Genomic DNA, 25,500 nt, shown 5'->3' with positions numbered 1-25,500 from the left:
CCTTACATTAACAGTTGACGGACATGATATTGGATGACAATGTGTACCAAAAAGCAGTGAAACGGTTTGGGTATGAAGCTGATGAGAACCTGGAGCGCGAGCAGCAGCTTATGATCAAGGACTAACTACCCCACTTTAATATGGTAAGGGGCTTTTCTACGTGTCTTGAGCTCGGCAGCCTTGTCAATGCGCCACGCTGCCAGCGAAATGTACTGCATCCACGTAATATCTTCTTGGAGGAGGTACCAACGCGGTTGCGATGGCTGGTGCCGAAAACCTCTGCGCAAGTGGTCGTTTTTGTTTTTGAATCAAAAGATTGTTGTGTACCAGATAGGCTAAAAAGCATGTTTTCTGGCTGTATTGAAGTAGGATGTTCACTGTGTGATGACAATCTAAAATGCGTCACTAATTAAACACTTCAAGTCCCGGTGGAGAGAGTGATGAATGCTGAACGTCCGAGACCACCAGACAAAAAAGGAGAGAAAAGTCAACGCCATGGAAGTTTGCGTAGCTGTTGTTGCCTTCCATTCATCCAGCATGTTATGCAACGCAAATTTGATGTAAGATTGAGTCGGATCGTAGAGCAATGGTGTCATCCCAAAAACCTTTCAGACTTTTTGTTTTTCTACAACTGTTGGTTTTTTGTTCATTGGCTATAGATAGCGCGTTTGAGCTCAAAATGGTATATGCTACAATTATGCAAACTTATTTGGCTCGATGCCAGGTAACACGCTGATGTTTTTTGGCGTATGATTTGAGCTACCCCGCGTCAAGCCAATAAAAAAGGCACCTTTGACCTCGACCCCCTTCGATCTCGGCGCAAGTTGATGGGAATGGGGTTCCCCGCAAAAGGTGTTAACATCTACTTCTATAGCCAGATGTCTTCCGCGCTGAGCGCTGAAGATTGTTCAATCTTAGTTTTTTTCGTGATAAACTCAATGATTTGCGTATCTCCACAACGTTGCGCACAACAAGCATAAGTTGATAAGTGTAACCTGATTCAACACTCGTTACATGTCTCCTGCAAACGTGCATCAGTTATGTGGTGTGACATTGATCTGACCTTTGGCCTGACAGCGACAAGTTAGATTTCATTGAGTCGTAACCATTTTGCGCCGGTAGAATGTTTTGTGTAATTATCACATCAACTGCCTGGCAGAGTTTGGCATGATGGTCGTGGGGTTTGGAGATAATGAGTACCATTCGAGAAATGGAATGTATCATACTCCCATGTGCCCCCCGCCCCCCCCCCGCCATTTTCGGGTTTTGCCCTGTCATTGTCAAACATTATAAGTCGCAGGAAAAAATCGAACCCAACAAGCAGCTCAGGATATGCTGTACAACATTTGTATGTTTTTTTTCTAGAAAGATATCGTCTAGGGGCATACCAGCCTAGGTCAGACACAATCGGGTCTAGTCACGTCCAGTTGACAGCGTTCTTGTAATGCACTAGGCAGAGCTAGTTTGTCTGCCCAGGGCACGGTTGCAAGCGTAGAGACAACATTGAGGTACTGCCAAACCTTTGCAGTTGATAAAGTTCATGGAATGAAGTGATCAAGTCTGTCAGAATTCAAGGGCATTTCCGGAGGGTACCTTCCTGGTTGGAATGCATTGAAAACATGTGCATGAGAAAATATATATTGAAGTCCTCAGGCGGCAAAAATATGTTAAAATGTAACTTAACGCATCGAAACCATGCTCCGGTAAAATTGCTTGGATCTGGTCGGCGCGCGTGATAGTGTGCGCCTGATTGCCAGAAAAGCTTGAACTGACACCGAAAATATGCGACCACTGCTGTTGCTGCGAAATCCATTGCAGTAGTACATGACTACAACGCGGCACAAAATTGAAACGCATTTCTGCTACGCTTGGTTGCGTTTGTCCTCATTGTCATGAAGCTTGCGGCCACATCGGACACGGTTTGCGAAGCGTGTAGATGCAGAACGTGTAGATGTACCCAGAACGTGAACCCTGAGAGTCCTATAAACGTTATGTTTGTTCCATCCGCCGTAGTTTTGGAACCCGGCTTGATGATAACCGTATGTTTGTTCCTGATCTTTTGGATCATCAAAACAGACCATCCAAGTTCAAAAACTAGCCCGACTTAACGAAAAACATGAACAAAGGCCAACCCACAAGCACAAAGAACATGAATAAAGACACCCGTGCGTGAAGTGTGCTGGTTATCTCACATATATAAACTAAAACATTTACTAAATATAATTTTGCATTTCGATGCAATATTTCTTTTTAATCTGTAGCCGCTGTGTTTGATTGTCTCTTGTATCTGTTATGTCTGTATATATATTTTTTAAAATATATATATATATATATATATATATATATATATATATATATATGCATATGGTATCTATTGTGTGGTGTAAGGGTGGTTTTATCTCATGTGTACGGACGCAATATTTGATTTGTATCATGTTGGTACTGGAGACAGCATTGCATTGCTCTCGTATGTGATTGGACATCACAGCATGAGGTGCTGAGAGACCTCGTAACTGATAGAGTGCATGTACACGCTGAACTGTTGCGTTAGAAACGCCGTTAGTTGAGCTATCATGGACCAAATTTACCGTTTCCACGTCTCAGAGTATTATAACGTGTGAGCGAAGGCACTGTTATGTAGCGTGGCATAACTAAACAGCCGTCAACTATCCTTGTCAGCAATGGAGTCCATCATAGGAAGCTTTTGACGGGTAGAAGACGTGGTACGTAGCTACTGTATGCACATATTGCCTTTATGATGTGTCCATGTTTCTCGTACCAGCTGCTACTGAAACGGGGAATATTTTCCACCTGTGGGTTGGAGTATTAATGCCTAATAAAAGGCGTTGACGGGCCGCTTGGTGACTTTGTTTCGCGAAGAGGATTTGATGTCGCCAGAACACACCAGTGTTCCCTTGTTTCACCACAGAACTCAACGAAGTGTTTACAAAGAATGGCAGTTGTATTTAAAAATAATGATTTTACGCATATGAATGCGGATGTTGAACATAACGAAACAGCCATTGAACAGGTAGGCCGGTCTGTGAGCTGGTGCGGCGTTTCGTACCCAGTGCAGACGGCACTGTCGCTCGGTGCGTGACAGAGAGGCACACTGCTGGCAGCTGGCGCGCTGGTGCAGCGCCGGCGCTCACACAAACGCCAGCGCTGCGCGAGCCGCTGCCACACTTGCGCCCTCTGCGCGCGTGCGACACTTGCGACACTTGCGACACGGGTACTCGGTGACTAGCGACATGAACGCCCGACCGCTGTTGGCCGGCCGTGGCCGCAGCTGGCTGACTGTCCGGCGCCGGCTGGCTTAGACGATGGGGTCGACACGGTAGGCGGTGGCGTGGCCCGGGTTGAGGATGACCTCGGTGAGCTCAGCCGGGTAGCCAGCGGCGGCGACGTGACCGGCCGAGTAGACGGTGGCGGTGGGGGCGGCGAAGCCGGCCGAGTAGAAGTTGGCGGCGTGGGCGGGGAAGCCGGCCGAGTAGAAGCCGGGCGCGAAGATGGCGCTGCGCTTGCTGCGGCCCTTGGCCTCCTCAATGGCGGCCAGGTGCTCGGCGGTGGCGGCCTTCACCTCGGGCGTGAAGTCGACGGGGGCGGGGGCAACGCCGGTGTAGACGGGCGCCACGTTGGTGTCGACGGGGGCGACGTTGGTGTCGACGGGCGCGACGGGCAGCGCGTTGCTCTCGACCTGGAAGCCGTTGACGCCGGCCGTGTAGCGGACGGTGATGGGCTTGCCCTCGGGCGAGATGTAGCTGTAGCCGCCGGCGACATTGCCGTAGGCGTCACGCACAGCGGCGTGCGACTGGTCGGCCTGGGCATGGCCGTACGACGCCTGACCCAGCTCGTCCTGGCTGTGGTACGTGCTGGCGTAGCTGTAGGGCGCGGCGTAGCCGTTGTAGCCGGTGTAGCCGTTGTAGGGCAGGGCCGAGTAGCCGGTGTAGCCGGCGTAGGGCAGGGCCGAGTAGCCGTGGGCGGCGTAGGGCAGGGCCGAGTAGCCGTGGGAGGCGTAGGGCAGGGCCGAGTAGCCGTGGGCGGCGTAGGGCAGGGCCGAGTAGCCGTAGCCGGCGTAGGGCAGGGCCGAGAAGCCGCCGGCCGAGGCCACAGCCACGAGGGCGGAGAGAACCACCTGTCGCAGGAGAAAGAGAGCTTAGTTGCGGTGGGCATGGCTTCACGCGCTGACATTGTGAATAAAATGTACAATTGTTATCGGATCCCACAGTCGCAGTCCCCTTAAAACAACTCATATAATGTCCACGAGTGGTGTTTGCCATCAGTTCATACGACACCTAATCGAGTTTGGGGTAGACTTACCAGAGCGTTCATGTCGCTTGCTGTCACCGGTGTGTGTGTGTGTGATGCCGATGCCGGGAGGGCGGCCGGCTTTTATACAGGCCAGCCGGTCCTGCCCTCTCAAGGCCCCCGGCCCCCGGCGCCGGCGCCGCCCATGCATGCTGCCCGCTATTGAGGGAACTCACTGGACATGCGCGCGCATTCTGATAATGCTTCCCGTGACATAGAAGGATCCTTTTGCAAAGTGCAAAATTGGACCCCAGACCCTTAAAGCACATTCAGGGTAAGACAATATTTTTGTTCTCCCTGCTTTGTTGCCGAACATAAATCATGACTGGCATGGAGGGAGAGGATGTTTTAGATGGGAGTGCAGCTGAAGCGTAACAGGGGAGGGAGGCAGAAGTTTTGGAAACGGTAACGTTACGCACAGCTGCGATTTTAAAATTGTGCTTATATATTACAAAATAGACTAAAGCCTATCAGCCGAACATCGTTGCCTTCCATTCAGGACAAAGCACGCCCGTGATTTGTAGTTGCATCTCTGCTACCAGGGAGAGGAAAGGTTGAAATAATGCAATTGTTGTCGCCAAACTGGCGTCGGTACAAATAATGCATACGTACAAAGCTGATATTATTACGTCAGAAAATGGGTGCCTTTATGGACAAATGTGCAGTGGGGTGTTCAGTCATTCGCTTTTTGCGTGTTCAGTCGTTCGCTCAACCCAAAGGGCATTATCGTGTAATTTGGCTAGGTTTTGGATGAACGAAATGTAGCCACAGGAGTGAAGATACGACACAACAAACGTCGCCGTTTTTTTCTGTTTTTTTTTTAAAATCCGGCGGCGCGTACCAAAGCTAAGCAGACAGCCGCGGGCCCAGGTATGCTGCTGCAGCCTTCGATATTCACAATGCTCATTGAGGTCAATAGCGGCCATGTTAAGGTGGCTGTGCCAATGATTATCGCCCCTGTGCGCATGTGGTAATCGTAGGTTGTTGCAGCGTCCTGAAAGCTGAAAAAGTGGAGTGGAAATCCGCACCGAAGCGCAATGTCTTGGCCTCTGTTGTTAGATTAGGATTTTTTGTATTTTGCTAATGATAACCGCCTCTGTGTGCCGGTGTTAATCGCCGGTTATCGCAGTATCCTGAAAGCTGAAGAGTGGAATGGAAATCCACACCATAGCTCAATGCTTCGGCCTCTTTTGTTCGATTAGGCACCTTCAATTCCCCTTCTTTAATTAGGCGCTATCAGTTGACGGATATGATGTTGGATGACAATGTGTACCAAAGAGCAATGAAACAGTATCAGTTTGGAGTAGATCAGAACCTGGCGCGGGAGCAGCTCTGCGCAAATAGTTGGCTGTTATTTTTGAATCCGAAGGTTAATTTGTACCAGGTAGCCTGAAAGCCATGTTTTCTGGCTGTGTTAAGGTAGTTCGTTCACTGATGGCAATCCAAAACGCGTCATTAATTAAACACTTCAAGTGCCGGCGAAGAGAGTGATGCATGCCAAACTTCCGAGACCACCAGACAAAAACGAGTAGAGTCGGCGCCATAGAAGTTTGCGTAGCTCCGAATGCATTCCATTCATCTAGCAAGTTTTGCAACACAAATTTGATCTAAGATCAAGTCGCATCGTGGAGCAGTGGTGTCATCCCAGAAACCTGTCACATGTTTTGTTTTTCTACAACTGTTGGTTTTGTGTTCATTGGCTATAAATAGCGCGTTTGACCTCAAAATGGTGTATGGTACAATTATACAAACTTATTTGGCTCGATGCTGAAAAGCACGCTGATGTTTGTTGGCGTGTGATATGAGCTACCCCGCGTCAAGCCAATAAAAAACAAATACTTTTGGCGCCGACCCCCTCCGATTTTGGCGAAAGATCATAGGAATGGAGGACCCAGCAAAGGATGATCACACCAGTTTGTATCGTCAGATGGTTTTTGCGGTGAGCGCTAAAGATTGCTCAATATTGGTATTGGTATATTGGTGTATATCTCCGTAACGTTGCGCACAACAAGCACAAGTTGATAATTGCAACCCGATTCAACACACATTGCATGTTCCCCGCAAAAGCGCTGGAGTTTTGTGGCGTAATTGTCGCATCACACGCCCGCTAGATTTTGACATCACGGCCAGGGGATTTGGAAGTAAATGAGCACCATTCGAGGTTGGGAAGCATCGTGTTCCCGTGTAGAACTCTGCGCCCCCGCCTCCCTCTCTCCCCCGGCTATTTTCAGGTTTTCCCCGCCATTGCCACACATTTTGTCACAGGACAAACATCGAACCATATAAGGAGCCCAGGCACACAGCATTTGTATAGTTAATTTTCTAGAGAATATGGTCTCGGGGGCATACCAGCCTAGGTCAGACACGGCAGCGTTCTTTAAATGCACTAGGCCGAGCTAGTTTGTCTGCCCAGAGCACGGTTCCAAGCCTAGACAACAATGAAGTCCTGTCAAACCTGTGCACCTGATGAAGTTCATGGCATGAAGTGATCGAGTCTGTCAGAATTCAAGGGCATTTCTGAAGGGTCCCCCTCTGGTTGAAATGGATTGAAAAGATGTGCATGAGAAAATGTATATTGAAGTCCTCAGGCGGGAAAAAGTATGTTTAAATGTAACTTAACGCATTGAAATCTTGCGTCGGTAAAATTGCTTGGATCTGGTCGGCGCGCCTGATAACGTGTGCCTTATTGCCAGAAGAGCATGAGCTGACACCGAAAATATGCGACCACTGCTGTTGCTGCGAAATCGGTTGCAGTAGTACGTGACTACAGCGTGGCACAGAATTGAAACGCATTTCTGCTATGTTTGGTTGCGTTTGTTCTCATTGTCATGAAGCTTGCGGCCACATCGGACATGGCTTGCAAAGTGTATAGATGCAAAACGTATGGATGTAAAACAAAACCTCGAGAGTCCTACAATCATTATGTTTGTTCCATCCGCCGTTGTTTTGGAACCCGGTTTGATGATAACGCTATGTTTGTTCGTGAACTTTTGGATCATCAAGAACAGACCATCCAAGTGCAAAGGCAAATAATCCCCGTTAAAGAAGAACATGAATAAAGGCCAACCCACAAGTACAAGGCACAAAAACCAAGACACCGATGCGTGAAGCGTGCCGATCAGTTTACATACATAAACTTAAACATTTACCAAATATAATTGTTCCATTCCGATGCAGTATTTTATTATTCAGCTGTAGCCTCTGTAGTTGATTATATGTTGTATCTCATATATATATATATATATATATATATATATATATATATATATATATATATATATATATATATATGCAGTAACTGTTGTATACTGCATGGGTGGTTTTATCCCATGTGTACGGACGCAATATTTAATTTCTATCATGTTGGTACTAGAAACAGCATTTCATTGCTCTCGGATGTGATTGGACATCACAGCATGAGGTGCTGACAGACCTCGTAACTGATACAGTACATCGACACACTGAACTGTTGCGTTAAAAACGCCGTTAGTTGAGATATTATGGACGGAATTTACCGTTTCCACGTCTCCTAGAATATTATAACGTGTGAGCGGAGGCACCGTTATGTAACGTGGCGTAACTGAACAGCCGTGAAATATCCTTGTCCTATGTGAAATAGCAATGGAGTCCATCATAGGAGGCTTTTGACGGGTCGGTGACGTGTTACGTAACCTTTGAATACACACATTGCCTTCATAATGTGTCCATGTTTCTCGTACCAGCTGCTACTGAAACGGGGAATATTTTCCACCTGTGGCTGAGAGTATTAACGCCTAATAAATGGCGTTGACGGGCCGTGCCGGTACAGTTAACTTGAGCCTGTTGTGTCTGCTAAGAATCGGCTGCTTGGTGACTTTGTTTCGCGCAGAGGCTTTGATGTCGCCAGAACACACCAGTGTTCCCTTGTTTCACCACGGAACTCAACGAAGTGTTTACAAAGAATGACAGTTATATTTAAAAAATAGTGATTTTACGCAGATGAATGCGGATGTTGAACATAACGAAACAGCCATTGAACAGGTAGGCCGGTCTGTGAGCTGGTGCGGCGTTTCGTACCCAGTGCAGGCGGCACTGTCGCTCGGTGCGTGACAGAGAGGCACACTGCTGGCAGCTGGCGCGCTGGTGCAGCGCCGGCGCTCACACAAACGCCAGCGCTGCGCGAGCCGCTGCCACACTTGCGCCCTCTGCGCGCGTGCGACACTTGCGACGCAAAGACACGGGTGCTCGGTGACTAGCGACATGAACGCCCGACCGCTGTTGGCCGGCCGTGGCCGCAGCTGGCTGACTGTCCGGCGCCGGCTGGCTTAGACGATGGGGTCGACACGGTAGGCGGTGGCGTGGCCCGGGTTGAGAATGACCTCGGTGAGCTCAGCCGGGTAGCCAGCGGCGGCGACGTGACCGGCCGAGTAGACGGTGGCGGCGGGGGCGGCGAAGCCGGCCGAGTAGAAGTTGGCGGCGTGGGCGGGGAAGCCGGCCGAGTAGAAGCCGGGCGCGAAGATGGCGCTGCGCTTGCTGCGGCCCTTGGCCTCCTCAATGGCGGCCAGGTGCTCGGCGGTGGCGGCCTTCACCTCGGGCGTGAAGTCAACGGGGGCGGGGGCAACGCCGGTGTAGACGGGCGCCACGTTGGTGTCGACGGGGGCGACGTTGGTGTCGACGGGCGCGACGGGCAGCGCGTTGCTCTCGACCTGGAAGCCGTTGACGCCGGCCGTGTAGCGGACGGTGATGGGCTTGCCCTCGGGCGAGATGTAGCTGTAGCCGCCGGCGACATTGCCGTAGGCGTCACGCACAGCGGCGTGCGACTGATCGGCCTGGGCGTGGCCGTACGACGCCTGACCCAGCTCGTCCTGGCTGTGGTACGTGCTGGCGTAGCTGTAGGGCGCAGCGTAGCCGTTGTAGCCGGTGTAGCCGTTGTAGGGCAGAGCAGAGTAGCCGGTGTAGCCGGCGTAGGGCAGGGCCGAGTAGCCGTGGGCGGCGTAGGGCAGGGCCGAGTATCCATGGGAGGCGTAGGGCAGGGCCGAGTAGCCGTGGGCGGCGTAGGGCAGGGCCGAGTAGCCGTAGCCGGTGTAGGGCAGGGCCGAGAAGCCGCTGGCCGAGGCCACAGCCACGAGGGCGGAGAGAGCCACCTGTCGCGGGAGAAAGAGAGCTTAGTTGCGGTGGGCATGGCTTCACGCGCTGACATTGTGAATAAAATGTACACTTGTTATCGGATCCCACAGTTGCAGTCCCCTTAAAGCAACTCATATAATGTCCACGAGTGGTGTTTGCCATCAGTTCATACGACACCTAACCGAGTTTGGGGTAGACTTACCAGAGCGTTCATGTCGCTTGCTGTCACCGGTGTGTGTGTGTGTGATGCCGTGGCGGGAGGGCGGCCGGCTTTTATACAGGCCGGCCGGTCCTGCCCTCTCAAGGCCCCCGGCCCCCGGCGCCGGCGCCGCCCATGCAGGCTGCCCGCCATTGAGGGGAACTCACTGGACATGCGCGCGGATCTTGATAATTCTTCCCGGGACGTAAAAGGATTATTTTGCAAAGTGCTAAAATTGGACCCCGGACCCTTAAAGTACATTCAGGGTAAGAAAATATTTTTGTTCACCCTGCTTTGTTGCCGAACATAAATCATGAGTGGCATGGAGGGAGAGGATGTTTTAGATGGGAGTGCAACTGCAGCGTAATAGGGGAGGGAGGAAGAAGTTTTGGAAACGGTTACGTTACGCACAGCTGCGATTTTAAAATTGTACTTATATATTACAAAATAGACTAAAACCTATCAGCCGAACATCGTTGCCTTCCATTCAGGACAAAGTACGCCCGTGATTTGTAGTTGCATCTCTGCAGCCAGGGAGAGGAAAGGCTGAAATAATGCAATTGTCGCCAAACTGGCGTCGGTACAAATAATGCATACGTACAAAGCTGATATTATTACATCAGAAAATGCGTCCCTTTATGGACAAATGTGCAGTGGGGTGTTCAGTCATTCGCTTTTTTGCGTGTTCAGTCGTTCGCTCAACCCAAAGGGCATTATCGTGTAATTTGGCTAGGTTTTGGATGAACGAAATGTAGCCACAGGAGTGAAGATACGACACAACAAACGTCGCCGTTTTTTTTTTTGTTTTTTTTTAATCCGGCGGCGCGTACCAAAGCTAAGCAGACAGCCGCGGGCCCAGGTATGCTGCTGCAGCCTTCGATATTCACAATGCTCATTGAGGTCAATAGCGGCCATGTTAAGGTGGCTGTGCCAATGATTATCGCCCCTGTGCGCATGTGGTAATCGTAGGTTGTTGCAGCGTCCTGAAAGCTGAAAAAGTGGAGTGGAAATCCGCACCGAAGCGCAATGTCTTGGCCTCTGTTGTTAGATTAGGATTTTTTGTATTTTGCTAATGATAACCGCCTCTGTGTGCCGGTGTTAATCGCGGGTTATCGCAGTATCCTGAAAGCTGAAGAGTGGAATGGAAATCCACACCATAGCTCAATGCTTCGACCTCTTTTGTTCGATTAGGCACCTTCAATTCCCCTTCTTCAATTAGGCGCTATCAGTGGACGGATATGATGTTGGATGACAATGTGTACCAAAGAGCAATGAAACAGTATCAGTTTGGAGTGGATCAGAACCTGGCGCGGGAGCAGCTCTGCGCGAATAGTTGGCTGTTATTTTTGAATCCGAAGGTTAGTTTGTACCAGGTAGCCTGAAAGCCATGTTTTCTGGCTGTGTTAAGGTAGTTCGTTCACTGATGGCAATCCAAAACGCGTCATTAATTAAACACTTCAAGTGCCGGCGAAGAGAGTGATGCATGCCAAACTTCCGAGACCCCCAGACAAAAACGAGTAGAGTCGACGCTATAGAAGTTTGCGTAGCTCCGAATGCATTCCATTCATCTAGCAAGTTTTGCAACACAAATTTGATCTAAGATCAAGTCGCATCGTGGAGCAGTGGTGTCATCCCAGAAACCTGTCACATGTTTTGTTTTTCTACAACTGTTGGTTTTGTGTTCATTGGCTATAAATAGCGCGTTTGACCTCAAAATGGTATATGCTACAATTATACAAACTTATTTGGCTCGATGCTGAAAAGCACGCTGATATTTGTTGGCGTGTGATATGAGCTACCCCGCGTCAAGCCAATAAAAAACAAATACTTTTGGCGCCGACCCCCTCCGATTTTGGCGAAAGATCATAGGAATGGAGTACCCAGCAAAGGATGATCACACCAGTTTGTATCGTCAGATGGTTTTCGCGGTGAGCGCTAAAGATTGCTCAATATTGGTATTGGTATATTGGTATATATCTCCGTAACGTTGCGCACAACAAGCATAAGTTGATAATTGCAATCCGATTCAACACACATCGCATGTTCTCCGCAAAAGCGCTGGAGTTTTGTGGCGTAATTATCGCATCACACGCCCGCTAGATTTTGACATCACGGCCAGGGGATTTGGAAGTAAATGAGCACCATTCGAGGTTGGGAAGCATCGTGTTCCCGTGTAGAACTCTGCGCCCCCGCCTCCCTCTCTCCCCCGGCTATTTTCAGGTTTTCCCCGCCATTGCCACACATTTTGTCACAGGACAAACATCGAACCATATAAGGAGCCCAGGCACACAGCATTTGTATAGTTAATTTTCTAGAGAATATGGTCTCGGGGGCATACCAGCCTAGGTCAGACACGACAGCGTTCTTTAAATGCACTAGGCCGAGCTAGTTTGTCTGCCCAGAGCACGGTTCCAAGCCTAGACAACAATGAGGTGCTGCCAAACCTGTGCACCTGATAAAGTTCATGGCATGAAGTGATCGAGTCTGTCAGAATTCAAGGGCATTTCTGAAGGGTCCCCCTCTGGTTGAAATGGATTGAAAAGATGTGCATGAGAAAATGTATATTGAAGTCCTCAGGCGGGAAAAATATGTTTAAATGTAACTTAACGCATTGAAATCTTGCGTCGGTAAAATTGCTTGGATCTGGTCGGCGCGCCTGATAACGTGTGCCTTATTGCCAGAAGAGCTTGAGCTGACACCGAAAATATGCGACCACTGCTGTTGCTGCGAAATCGGTTGCAGTAGTACGTGACTACAACGTGGCACAGAATTGAAACGCATTTCTGCTATGTTTGGTTGCGTTTGTTCTCATTGTCATGAAGCTTGCGGCCACATCGGACATGGCTTGCAAAGTGTATAGATGCAAAACGTATGGATGTAAAACAAAACCTCGAGAGTCCTACAATCATTATGTTTGTTCCATCCGCCGTTGTTTGGAACCCGGTTTGATGATAACGCTATGTTTGTTCGTGAACTTTTGGATCATCAAGAACAGACCATCCAAGTGCAAAGGCAAATAATCCCCGTTAAAGAAGAACATGAATAAAGGCCAACCCACAAGTACAAGGCACAAAAACCAAGACACCGATGCGTGAAGCGTGCCGATCAGTTTACATACACAAACTTAAACATTTACCAAATATAATTGTTCCATTCCGATGCAGTATTTTATTACTCAGCTGTAGCCGCTGTGGTTGATTATATGTTGTATCTCTTATGTATATATACATATATATATATATATATATATATATATATATATATATATATATATGCAGTAACTGTTGTATACTGCATGGGTGGTTTTATCCCATGTGTACGGACGCAATATTTAATTTCTATCATGTTGGTACTAGAAACAGCATTTCATTGCTCTCGGATGTGATTGGACATCACAGCATGAGGTGCTGACAGACCTCATAACTGATACAGTACATCGACACACTGAACTGTCGCGTTAAAAACGCCGTTAGTTGAGATATTATGGACGGAATTTACCGTTTCCACGTCTCAGAATATTATAACGTGTGAGCGGAGGCACCGTTATGTAACGTGGCGTAACTGAACAGCCGTGAAATATCCTTGTCAGCAATGGAGTCCATCATAGGAGGCTTTTGACGGGTCGGTGACGTGTTACGTAACCTTTGAATACACACATTGCCTTCATAATGTGTCCATGTTTCTCGTACCAGCTGCTACTGAAACGGGGAATATTTTCCACCTGTGGCTGAGAGTATTAACGCCTAATAAATGGCGTTGACGGGCCGTGCCGGTACAGTTAGCTTGAGCCTGTTGTGTCTGCTAAGAATCGGCTGCTTGGTGACTCTGTTTCGCGCAGAGGCTTTGATGTCGCCAGAACACACCAGTGTTCCCTTGTTTCGCCACGGAACTCAACGAAGTGTTTACAAAGAATGGCAGTTGTATTTAAAAAATAGTGATTTTACGCAGATGAATGCGGATGTTGAACATAACGAAACAGCCATTGAACAGTTAGGCCGGTCTGTGAGCTGGTGCGGCGTTTCGTACCCAGTGCAGGCGGCACTGTCGCTCGGTGCGTGACAGAGAGACACACTGCTGGCAGCTGGCGCGCTGGTGCAGCGCCGGCGCTCACACAAACGCCAGCGCTGCGCGAGCCGCTGCCACACTTGCGCCCTCTGCGCGCGTGCGACACTTGCGACACTTGCGACACGGGTACTCGGTGACTAGCGACATGAACGCCCGACCGCTGTTGGCCGGCCGTGGCCGCAGCTGGCTGACTGTCCGGCGCCGGCTGGCTTAGACGATGGGGTCGACACGGTAGGCGGTGGCGTGGCCCGGGTTGAGAATGACCTCGGTGAGCTCAGCCGGGTAGCCAGCGGCGGCGACGTGACCGGCCGAGTAGACGGTGGCGGCGGGGGGCGGCGAAGCCGGCCGAGTAGAAGTTGGCGGCGTGGGCGGGGAAGCCGGCCGAGTAGAAGCCGGGCGCGAAGATGGCGCTGCGCTTGCTGCGGCCCTTGGCCTCCTCAATGGCGGCCAGGTGCTCAGCGGTGGCGGCCTTCACCTCGGGCGTGAAGTCGACGGGGGCGGGGGCAACGCCGGTGTAGACGGGCGCCACGTTGGTGTCGACGGGGGGCGACGTTGGTGTCGACGGGCGCGACGGGCAGCGCGTTGCTCTCGACCTGGAAGCCGTTGACGCCGGCCGTGTAGCGGACGGTGATGGGCTTGCCCTCGGGCGAGATGTAGCTGTAGCCGCCGGCGACATTGCCGTAGGCGTCACGCACAGCGGCGTGCGACTGATCGGCCTGGGCGTGGCCGTACGACGCCTGACCCAGCTCGTCCTGGCTGTGGTACGTGCTGGCGTAGCTGTAGGGCGCAGCGTAGCCGTTGTAGCCGGTGTAGCCGTTGTAGGGCAGGGCCGAGTAGCCGGTGTAGCCGGCGTAGGGCAGGGCCGAGTAGCCGTGGGCGGCGTAGGGCAGGGCCGAGTAGCCGTGGGCGGCGTAGGGCAGGGCCGAGTAGCCGTAGCCGGTGTAGGGCAGGGCCGAGAAGCCGCTGGCCGAGGCCACAGCCACGAGGGCGGAGAGAACCACCTGTCGCAGGAGAAAGAGAGCTTAGTTGCGGTGGGCATGGCTTCACGCGCTGACATTGTGAATAAAATGTACACTTGTTATCGGATCCCACAGTTGCAGTCCCCTTAAAGCAACTCATATAATGTCCACGAGTGGTGTTTGCCATCAGTTCATACGACACCTAACCGAGTTTGGGGTAGACTTACCAGAGCGTTCATGTCGCTTGCTGTCACCGGTGTGTGTGTGTGATGCCGTGGCGGGAGGGCGGCCGGCTTTTATACAGGCCGGCTGGTCCTGGCCTCTCAAGGCCCCGCCACTCCGCCCGGACCTACCACTGTTCTGCCGCTGGGCCCTGTGTGACGTCACAGCGGGCCCGCGCAGGGCCGATGATCTGTTTACTGGGCGTGGGGGGGGGGGGGGGGGGGGAGGGCATGGGAGCGGCCGGCGCTGGAGGGAAATCGGAATAATGTTCCGGCTCTTGCAGCGGTTGGGTGGCCCCGTTTCCCAGTACACTTGCACTCCAAAGAAAGAAAGGTGACAGTTTCTGTGTGGCGTGTGTGTGGCGAAAGTGGCGTTTCTGTGTTATTTTAGTTTCTCAATCCCGCAGGGGAGAAGTCGGAAGTTGTGTTGCGCAACAGCGTGGAGGAGGTCCGCGTCGAACCGTCCCAGAAATGGATGTCTTGTGTGCTACTGGAGCGCGTGGCAGCTCTGTGCGAAAATGACGTATGAGCAGTTGAGAAAACAATGGAAATCCAGCCGTCAGGTTTTTACATTACAGCAGTTTGGTTTGTTATTGTAGGCTGCGATAGCATCTTTGACAAAAGCACATATTTTGACATATGGTCGCTGTCAGAGTAACTCAGCTGGCAGATATTCGTGGGACACTGGCCATTTTGTGGTAGGTATGTGGGATTTTCCGTCGCAACTAAGCTTATGTAGCTCATTGACCACTCATAGGCGGTCATAATTACCCGCAGAAGACTCTTAAATCGCTCAGTTTTGACATTTCTGTCATGACTGATCGGTCATGACAGCGTGCATGTCCGTTAACGCTTACTTCAGTTGTTTTCGGTGATAAAGTATCTGTCATAGCTGTATTGTTTCCTGTCAAAGGCATGTTCTGTCTGAATCCAGTGCCTTGCAGGCCCCATTGTTACCGCAAACAATTCCTTGATCGATTTTCCGCGCTGAAAAGCCCGTTGCCAATTGTATTAATTGCTTGTAGTATCCATTGGTGGAGAAAAGAGAACAAACCGCTATTCAGTCAATAGTTTTGACCACAGCACAATTATTGGGGGTGCAATACCCAAATATTGTTACATGCAATCCGTTGTTGGACTGGCACAAAAATCGATCACTCGTGAGTTTTTCCAACTGAATTCCACTCGCCTTTGATCGGCGAAAGGTTTTGATTTGCTTTACCACATGTTTGTGATCGTTCAAGGAATTTCTTGTGTACTCTGCAATGAGTTTGACATTGCGGTTAAAAGATCGTCACTAAGTGACTCCTTGTATTGGATCAGAATTTTGGTGTGTTTTATTTCTTGTTCGTTTTTTTGTCTTGTTTTCGTGTTTTATATTCTTCCAAGAGTAATCGACATTCAACGGATGCTGCGTAGGTCCCACTTCTCTTCGCAATCCCACTTCCATTTCTTGTTTTCGTAATATGCACACAAATTATCCTAACTCCTATGTTGGCTGGGCTTTGCCTGCGGCAGTGGCCGTTGCGGCAGACTGTTTAAAGAACTTCTTGCGTGCCGTGCTACGCCGTTAAAACGTTTTCACCGAATGTCTCCTGGTGTGGGATCAATTTTTGGCGTTTTTTTCTTGTTTATTTTTGTTCTCTTGTTTTTGCAAAGGTAATCAACATCCACCGCATCATACGTAGGTATGCCTTTATTTCTTGCACTCTTCATAAGTACACAGGTTGTCATAGCTGCTGCGTTGGGTGAGCCGAACTGCGGCAGGAAGTGCCCAGGCGCTGTGCTATGTTGAAGTTTCAAAGAGAGGAGTTTTTAGCGGCTTCGGTTGTCGTGTATTTGGCGGTAGATTTTGGAATGCAGTTCAATCTGGATTAAGCCTGGTAATTAGACGGGATGACATGGACTATCGTGGTTGGAGTCGTACTGGGATAGCAAACTGGATTCGGCCCCCGTCAGGCACGTCTTGGTAATAACTCGCAACTTCTTGAAGATGGCCAACTGTTTTCATTCCTTGCAAAAATAGGATTTCGCTCTATATATTCACCTCGTAACTAAATGACAACGTTATGGGTGCAATATGACCTATGCAGTCGGCGCGCCCAAAACCCCTGATTAACAACTGGTGCCGATGTCAAAACGATACGGTCCATAAACCTGAGAAAATCCAAGTTGATTAAGATTTTAACATTTTGTGAACAGTATGCCTCAGCTCAAAAGTATTTTGGCCAACCAGTTACGAATGAACACGGGTTTTGCATCAGAGCTAAAATACGATGGCTTTCTTTCGGGGATGTCTGCATTAGTGTATCTGATAATGTAGATTTATTTCTCCGTCCTTACCGTTGAATCTCTTTTATTTATAGCCCTGTTCCGCCTCGTTTTTTTATATTTTCTCTGACGATGTCGCTCTGCTTCGTTTATGTAGCTCCGCAAAGCATTCAGCGAAACGCTGTCGCGTATGTGGAGAATGGGTGGCTAGGTTGTGGGTTTGACATTGGTATTGTGCAAACGTGTGGCAGTTGTCTGCTGTCGGAGAGTGAAGACGCCCTCGCATAGCTGCCAGCGAGCCCCGCAAAAACTGGCGCACCTGGTGGCGGCAGCGCGCTGGCGAAGACGAGCAGCGGCGTCATCTCACTCAGACGCAGACGCGACGGCCAAAAACTGGTTCGTGCGCCGACCGGATCGGCGCCGCCGGCTGTGCGAGAGGGGGCGAGCCCCCGCCTCTCGCCGGCAGCGGCGCTGAAGCCTGCGCGGCTGCGTCTCCTCGGCTGCGGAGGTGCAGCGTGGGAGGCATTCTCTCCGTCGGATCCGTGGTCCTGCTCTGACCGCTGGAGGGAAAGCTCGGCGCGCCAGCCGGGATACCGCCACCAGTTTGCCTTGAGTGCCCATTTATTGGTGTTATTGGTGGTCTGGCCGCTGGAATAGCAACGTGGGTTTTTCTGCGTCGGGGTTGGTTGATCCCAACCCGCTGTACAAACCCGGTTCCGCACACAAGTGGCCCGATTCAATCAGCATTCTTGTGCGCAAAAACCGTAGCGTAAATCCGTGGCCTTCGGTGTCGCCCTGCCTGAACCTGTGACGGAAGGCCGAGGTCGAGAGGCATTGCTTTATACAAGCCTGCGCCTTTTGTCATGCAGGGGAACAAAATACCACCCGATTCTGATATAGGCCGTATGAACCACGAATAACTGGGTTTCATCCACGCATTCTATGCATGAATGACAAGCGGATCGAAAGCTGAAGTGAAATTGATCCGATTCCTTCGGTCTAAACTCCTCAGACTGGTAATTTTTTGTTGCGCAATCAGGCATGGCACTAGCACGGTACTTCGCCAGCCCATATGTGTGCACGTGTGTTGACTTCTGATGGTAAACAGCGTTAGATGTGATGTGAAAATAACTGCACTGTACCAACTCTTGAAATTATATTGGCGTCTTTAAATTGATGTCTTCTCGTCCCCTTGTTTGATGTTCACATGCTAAATCTGATTGCATACGAAAACATCCATTTGATATCCTCCCTCTCTGATTTGAGATTCAAAAAGCAAAGGTGCACTTCGTAGCTTTCCATGGTATGCAGTTCCACACTGCATGATTTGACTAATGCATAGTCACATATGGATGCCGTAACATATGTAAGACAGTCACTTCTGTGTCAAACCGTGTGATGCATACCATTGCCACCGGTTCAGGTTGTCTACCACAACTATTCAAATTCAAGCGTTGATTTTATCCTTCGTCCTATTCCATACTTCCTACAAAAACAACTATGTAAAAAACTGATGAAGGAATAGCACGCTTTTCTGAAAACCATTTTCCAGCCCTGGGCATTGTTGTGCTCTTCATATCACACTGACCTCAGCTGGGCTGCGCATGACAGTAAAAGCGCTGCACCTTCATGCTTCCTTTTGTGGTACCATTCAGTGGAATGAGCAGCCGAGCACGTTGTTAGGCGCATGTAAAACTGGGTATCCAGTGGGATGGCGGGGCAAAGCCCAGTGTGTTTAGTCAGTATGAGCCGTAAGAGGGGGAATGCAGTGGGGAATCGCGAGTCCATTTAGATTCAGGACACATCCGACGACGAGCCAACACGCTGTGAAATTCCTGAAGCGGGGACATGACGACTGCTATTTTCAAGTGAATTACATTCTTAATGATTCCAAGCGCTCGATTTCTAGCTGCGGTTTTACATAATTACCCAGGTCAGGTGCGTTACACAAATTTAAAGATCTTTTTCCAAAGCTTGGATCTGAACGCAGATATCGAACCCCCAAGCAACTTGTTTGTTTTAGTTAGGCCAGTGCATTGTATTTCTCAGAACGGACACATTATTCGTAATTAGAGCGTCAGCTTCGCCTCAGTTTGTCCGCGTCCTCCGCGGCCGCAGAATGCTGGTCTGCCTTGGGGATCTCACAGCTACATCGCAGAGCAAGCTCGCTGCTCCTGAATGGACAGATTTAGACGATGGTGGTCCAAGCGAAATTGGATTGTCTGCTCACAGAGCTCATACAAACTGGGGGGGTAAATGTCTGCGATTTTGTTCACGTTTCCCTTTTCTGTTGCATCCTATATTTGGGCTGACTTCGGCGTCCCTTTCATGGCAGAATACGGTCTTAACGCATTTTCTGGTACCAACATGAGTGAATTTAGGTTGTGCTCATCGCACAAAAGAATTTGAAATGCATAGTTTTCCTTTTTCATTGTTGGTATATTAATGTGGTGTGTCGCGTGCTATCATATTATTATATGTCATCATAGAAATTATCTGCTTTTATCTGTTTCGGGCGTACTTGCTAGTAAAGCAGACAATATAGGAAGCTCTTGTTTGTCATTTTTCGCCACTCGAAACAAAAACTGCACCAATATTATCGTAGAACGGAATTGGCACTTCAAAAACCAACGACTTTGTGGCATGTGGATTGGTTGTCGATTCGATACATTTATGATTTTCTGGCTCGGGATTTCACGGGCTTGCATGTTGCTTTTGCTGATGTCGTTGTTGAGATAGATATGAGTGGAACGTGAGCGAGGATCAGAGGGAAGGACAAGCGTGTCGGTCTCTGTTTCGGTTGGCAACTGAATTTTGTTCTAGCCACGTCTATTTTGAATGATGCGAATCGTGCCCTTTTTTAGATGTTGGTGCGACCCGTGTAGCCATTAACCTCATGGTTTTGCGGGGGGGGGGGGGGGTGCGGATGGGAGGGCAACTCGGGGTCCGTATTAAGGTGACCTAAGGTAAATGGTTTTATCGTGGAAGGTATGTCTCTTTTAGATGCTACCGTCTTCGTTTAGCTTTTTCAAGATGAACGTTGATACCTCCCACGTGCTACCAATCAATTGATTGATATTAGTGGTGATGCTGCAATTACATTTTATGAATTCAGTTTTCTCGGTCCTTTAGCTCAAGCGTTAGTTTCATATGTAACGACGGTAACCCGTAACTTTGACGTCCGTTATCTTTTGACTTCTCCCGCGCCGCTAAGGCGCCTTGTGGGTGACGTGGAGCATTCAGAATAAGGGCCGCCAGAAGGAATATCAGGAGCAACTTTAAGTATGTTACTTGTGCGTAGAAATCATTGGATGAATCGTTAAACCTCAAATCTATAATTTGGGTTGAAATCATACTCTTACACTCAGAGAACGTCGTCCCTGGACGTCAGTCCCCGGACGCCAGTCCCCGGACATCAGTCTTCGGACGTCGGTCCCCCGAACCCAGCCCCGGACGTCAGTCCCCGGACTTCAGTCCCGGTTTTCAGTCCCCGGACGTCGGTCCCCCGAACCCAGCCCTGGACGTCAGTCCCCGGACTTCAGTCCCGGACTTCAGTCGCCGGACGTCAGTCCCCGAACTCAGCTCCGAACGTCAGTCCCCGAACTCGGCCCCGGGCATCAGTCCCCGAACTCAGCCCCGGACGTCAGCCCCGGACGTCAGCCCCGGACATCAGCCCCGGACCTCAGCCCCGGACATCAGTCCTCGGACGCGCTAACGGTGCCGCCCGGCGCGGTGGTTAGCAGGAGCGCGCGGCCGATCCCGCCCTGCCCGCCGGCGGTGGCGGACGGCGGGCGGCCTTGGCAGTGACGGCCCTTCCTCGGCCCACGCCCTGGCTGCCGCCTTCTGATGCCTGGCTGCTCGCGACCGAGCCCCCCCCCCCCCGTCGCAGGTGACGTCACGCGGCGTCCGATCCTTACAGCAGCTTGCCTCGGCGGTCAGGCACCGTCAAGCTTGCATGGTCGTCTTTGTCTTCGTCCTTGTTCAGCGAGGAACATTGCACTGGGTCAGGATTTTGGCGTACTGGCAAATTGTGCATGCAAACAGGTAATTTGAAACGTCTGTGTGTCTGCTCTCATTTTTTGTCCAATTTTGTTCTGTCTCGTTGAACCCCGCACATTAATATATATGGTTACTTGGAATTAGATAATCCTGAAATTTTGTTGTGAACGTGTTGCGTAAACGTGATGTTACTCGCCTGTGCACAGTAGCTTCGTGCTCATTCTTGCCATAACGCGCAATATTTGTAATCGGGAGTCTTCGGCTGAGACACGCATGGTTGCCCATGCATTACGTTCAGACAGAACTTGAAACCAGCGTTCTCTTAACGCATGACTCGCCCTCAACACGTACTACAACGGCACGAGCGGACCACAGAACGGAGCAATGTTCGCGTTAGACGGGCGACGAGTGCGTAGATGGGTCGCCGCGGCGTCCGATCTGCGTCGTCATGACCACGTGGTAGCGTCGCCAGCCGGCGAAGGTTACCGGCAGACCGGCGCGGAATGTGGTACGCGACAAATTATGAATCAAGTTTGCAAGACTGCGGATTTACGCCCTGAACTACGGTAATTAGATGCTTGTCAGCGGTATGTTGAGTAAGGTGTAATATCCGCTCCAAAACTATTGTTAAAAATGCCTGTCTTTATTTCGGTGTCTTCATTTTTCCGCATGCACAGGGCTCTATGGATGACGGTGAAATTTGCGGACATGTCGGGCTGAACCCTTGTGACGATCCACGATGAATCGGGCCGGTTCGATATTGGGCTCGCTCATATATGCCGATTTAAGCATGGAGTAAGACGTTTATGAAATCTTGAGCTTGTAGAATTGATTCAACAGGCGATGAGTCTGAGTGAGCATCAGTGCTCTAAGGATCAGAAACACATTGAGACACTTTTGGTACTGTCGCTGTTAAAATTGGACCACTTTATCATGGAATACTCCTTACATCAGTGCGACACGCACAGTCCGGATCTACGCATCAATTACGACAAAACGTGATGACACACGACGAACATCAAGTGACACGTGACGTTCTATGACGTAAATCCATACCCGGCGACGATGTTGTCAGTCTCGGGACATGCAAGAACTGGATGTGTTGGCATGTTGCAGGTAAATATTTTCCATATATATATATATATATATATATATATATATATATATATATATATATATATATATGCATACTGTATGTATAAACGCAGAGGTCCGGACTAGGAAACGCGCCGTGCGGTTTTTGCTCCAAGTGTGATAGGTGTTATAAGCTTTAACTTACTTCACAAGAACTTCAGATCGGTGATGATGCTCCCGGCGTAGCAGCTTCCACCACGCCGTTTGCCGGCGCGTACCGCCAGTAACCGGTTCCGGCCGGTTACCTGCGCGTACCTTGCCGCCGCTTCGCGCAGTGAAGCGGGTGGTTGGTGTGTTGTGCTGCGTTGACGGGCCGGTGCGTCCGCGCAGTTTGGCGGCTACTAATCCACCCGTCGCTGTGACATGACCCTGCTGACGGGTAAATGGGATGATGAGGTAGGAATGTGGAAAAACGTCTTTGATGCAAGAGTAGGGTATGGTTGGATTATGAATAAGGATATGCGAACAGGAGCTCGTCATCCTGGGGCAGCAAGCTGAAGATGCACAATGTTGCGGGGTCAGAAAATTTTATAGTTAAGAACGCGACGAGTGTAATTGGTTGCGTTAGCGTCGTTCGTGTCCTTAGCTTCTGTGCTGTTGCGGTGCTGGTGTCTTCATTTCGTAGTTGCTCGGTGCCGACTGAGTTCCTATACCAGCGGTTTGCCAATAATTTAATGTGTAAATTATGTTAGAATAAGCTCCGGAGTTTGAATTGTTTTAGATACTTGGTTCGTCCATGTCCGTATTGCTTGCCTTTAGTTAGCAACATGACACGGCTCGGTGCCATCCGTACCTTAGGAAAACGGCTTGCCTTTGTAATCTTGAGAGGACAGAAAATCAAAACTTCACTACGGCGGTCCATATTTCAGTTTAAGCAAAGGCTGCTACAGGTACATACGTACCCCCCGTCGTTCAGCGTCAGTGATGTCAGCGCCATGGTATGACCTACTGAGGTCTCAGCGAATGCACGTTTTGACCCCGATAGATGGGCATCTCGCCGTTTAAGTTTATCTCACGGCCCTTGTGAAAGTACAACCGAACCTTCAGCCACAACCAAAACGATATCAAGGGAACTCCAAATAGGTCATCTAAGAACACTGCGTGGTATTGACGTCCACATAACGAACGATGAAGTTCCACCCCTTCGGAAGACTGTGGACAGCATCACTGCTCTCGCTACCTTTGGCCTTGGTGTCGCCATCGTGTCCCAAGAACCAGATCGCCGGTTGGAGCGAACTCCCGGCTACAAAGATTGAAGGAAGTCTCGGTCCAACTCCTTCCGGTGTAATGACCTCGACAAGCCCGGTGACCCCGTTAGAGGTGGCCGCGAGATACGCCGACCGACAGCGACTGTGAACCGCAGACTGCGGACCAACAGCGGTTGTAAACCACAGACTGCCGACAGACGACAACTTTGAACCACAGACTGCGGACCAACAGCGGCCGTAAACCACAGACTGCCGACAGACAACTGTGAACCCTTTGAACCACAGACTGAAGATGGACAGCGACTGTGAACCATAAATGGTCGACAGACGACTATGAACCACAGGCGGCCGACAGACGACTATGTCTTCCTGACCGCCGACCGGTCGCAGCGGCCAGGCTCCGGAGCTCTCGTTCCGTCAGGACACCGGAGCGGCGGCGGTGGTCCGCCGGCGTCTGGGAAGTACGCGGCACCAGCGGCTGGCCTGCTGGGCGCTGCTGGGTCGCGGCGGAGCTGGGCGGCGTGGCCGGACGCCGGGGTGCTGGGCGCGGCCGACAGCGCCGGCCCGGCCCGCCGGGCGAGGCCGCGCCGCCGGCCAGCCGGCGGCCTTGGGAGTGGCCGCATCCCAGCCCCTCGTCGCTCTCACGAGCGCTTCCCCGCGGTGGGCGTGTGAGCGGTTCCGGGTGGGGCGGCGGCACTGACCCTGCAAGGCTTTACTGTTGGGATGTTGCCGTCCACGCCCAGCCAAGTGGAATGATTATGGAGAGAAATGTCATGCGAGGAAATCTTGTGTAAGGTAGGGAATGTGGTCTTGTGATGGAAGATAGAGACCTGATGTTAACCCACGTATTTTACGGTTAGTAGACCATAATTTTAGCACGGACTATTCAGGCCCAGTGCACATCCTTAGTAGAACATAATTTTATTGTCCGCCACTCCGCGCCTAAAGCACAGCCTAAGCAACCTGTCCTAAACCATACGCAAGCGTGTATCACGTTTTTATATGAGAATGCATTATTTAAATTGAGTTTCAATCTGGTGTAAGTCTGTCGTGTTAGATTTGAGCGGGGAGGTGGGGCTCATCTGTCGTAGGACCGCCAAAGCCTCGCCGCCACGCTCCCAACAACAAACGCTGGACCGCTCCAACTGATCGTCTCACCCTCAGCAGACCCCTGACTGACGCCGTGCTTCAGGTGGAATATTACTGTATGCGGTTTGGAATTTGTTATGGATGTTTATTTGGCATCGCATGTTTATTATGTGTGTTGTGCGGCTGAGGCGCACTTTCACGTGCAGTACGGACTATTCAGGCTCAGTGCACAATCCACCTCAGCTGGATGAATGTGGCACCCTCCCTTTATTTACGGCGGCTCTCACACGCACGTGCTTGTTATCGCTTGTCAACGTCATAGCTGGTAAATCCGTGTTACGGTTTTCGAACTCGGTATGTCGAAGTTTGTCTCAGGCTGACATTTAACCTACTCCAGCTTAAGTGGCCAGCACTCTGGCCGCTTTACAGTTTAGCGTTATTCTTCGCCAGATAGGGCAGAGAATTTGGGTTCATTCACCGGCACCTGAATCGGGATTTCTGGGATGGCGGTCCAATACGCTAATTCGTGCCGCTCGTCGGAGATTGCACTCTGACTCCCACTGGCCCGAATTTGTCAATGAAGTCAATTTCATCATGACCCGATGAAAATTCCACTGATTCGGGAATGGATTCGGCCTCCACCCGGAACAACGGTTCCACCTTATTTAGGGTGGAACCGTATGGGAGGTAGTATAGTTAGATATAGCATGTGCGGGTAGTACAGTATGGACCGGAGGATGGCTTGTACGATATATGTAACCGAGTCATGTACATTTGTCACGAACTATGTCGCCATTGACACCCGGGTGTAATTAACCGATTCTGACAGCCTTTGAGGTCCTCAGTTGTAAAGTGTTGTGTCAGTTTCAGCTGGAATGAGGTTACCTTCATATATGTCACATTCCTTTACTTACGACTGCCAAGCAGCCCACGTCAGCGAC

General features: G+C 50.4%; 3 protein-coding genes across 3 annotated transcripts in view; 1 reads left to right on the top strand and 2 right to left on the bottom strand.

The window, feature by feature from the left end:
- Positions 1–25,500, top strand: part of LOC119090129 (WD repeat-containing protein 7-like) — a 68,759-nt gene that overhangs the window by 30,824 nt on the left and 12,435 nt on the right.
- On the bottom strand, positions 2,942–4,360 carry LOC119114880 (cuticle protein 7-like). The gene is made up of 2 exons (XM_037238940.1): positions 4,321–4,360; positions 2,942–4,135 (listed from the first exon to the last, which is right to left on the bottom strand). Exons 1-2 carry the CDS (start codon positions 4,330–4,332, stop codon positions 3,317–3,319), a joined length of 831 nt encoding a protein of 276 aa, XP_037094835.1. The 5' UTR covers positions 4,333–4,360; the 3' UTR covers positions 2,942–3,316.
- Positions 13,512–14,956, bottom strand: LOC119114882 (cuticle protein 7-like). The gene is made up of 2 exons (XM_037238943.1): positions 14,865–14,956; positions 13,512–14,679 (listed from the first exon to the last, which is right to left on the bottom strand). Exons 1-2 carry the CDS (start codon positions 14,874–14,876, stop codon positions 14,134–14,136), a joined length of 558 nt encoding a protein of 185 aa, XP_037094838.1. The 5' UTR covers positions 14,877–14,956; the 3' UTR covers positions 13,512–14,133.

The sequence above is a fragment of the Pollicipes pollicipes genome, unplaced genomic scaffold (genome assembly GCF_011947565.3).
Source record: "Pollicipes pollicipes isolate AB1234 unplaced genomic scaffold, Ppol_2.1 Scaffold_3087;HRSCAF=3621_pilon_pilon_pilon, whole genome shotgun sequence".
Lineage (NCBI taxonomy): Eukaryota > Metazoa > Arthropoda > Thecostraca > Pollicipedomorpha > Pollicipedidae > Pollicipes > Pollicipes pollicipes.
This window is presented reverse-complemented; position numbering and strand designations above follow the sequence as displayed.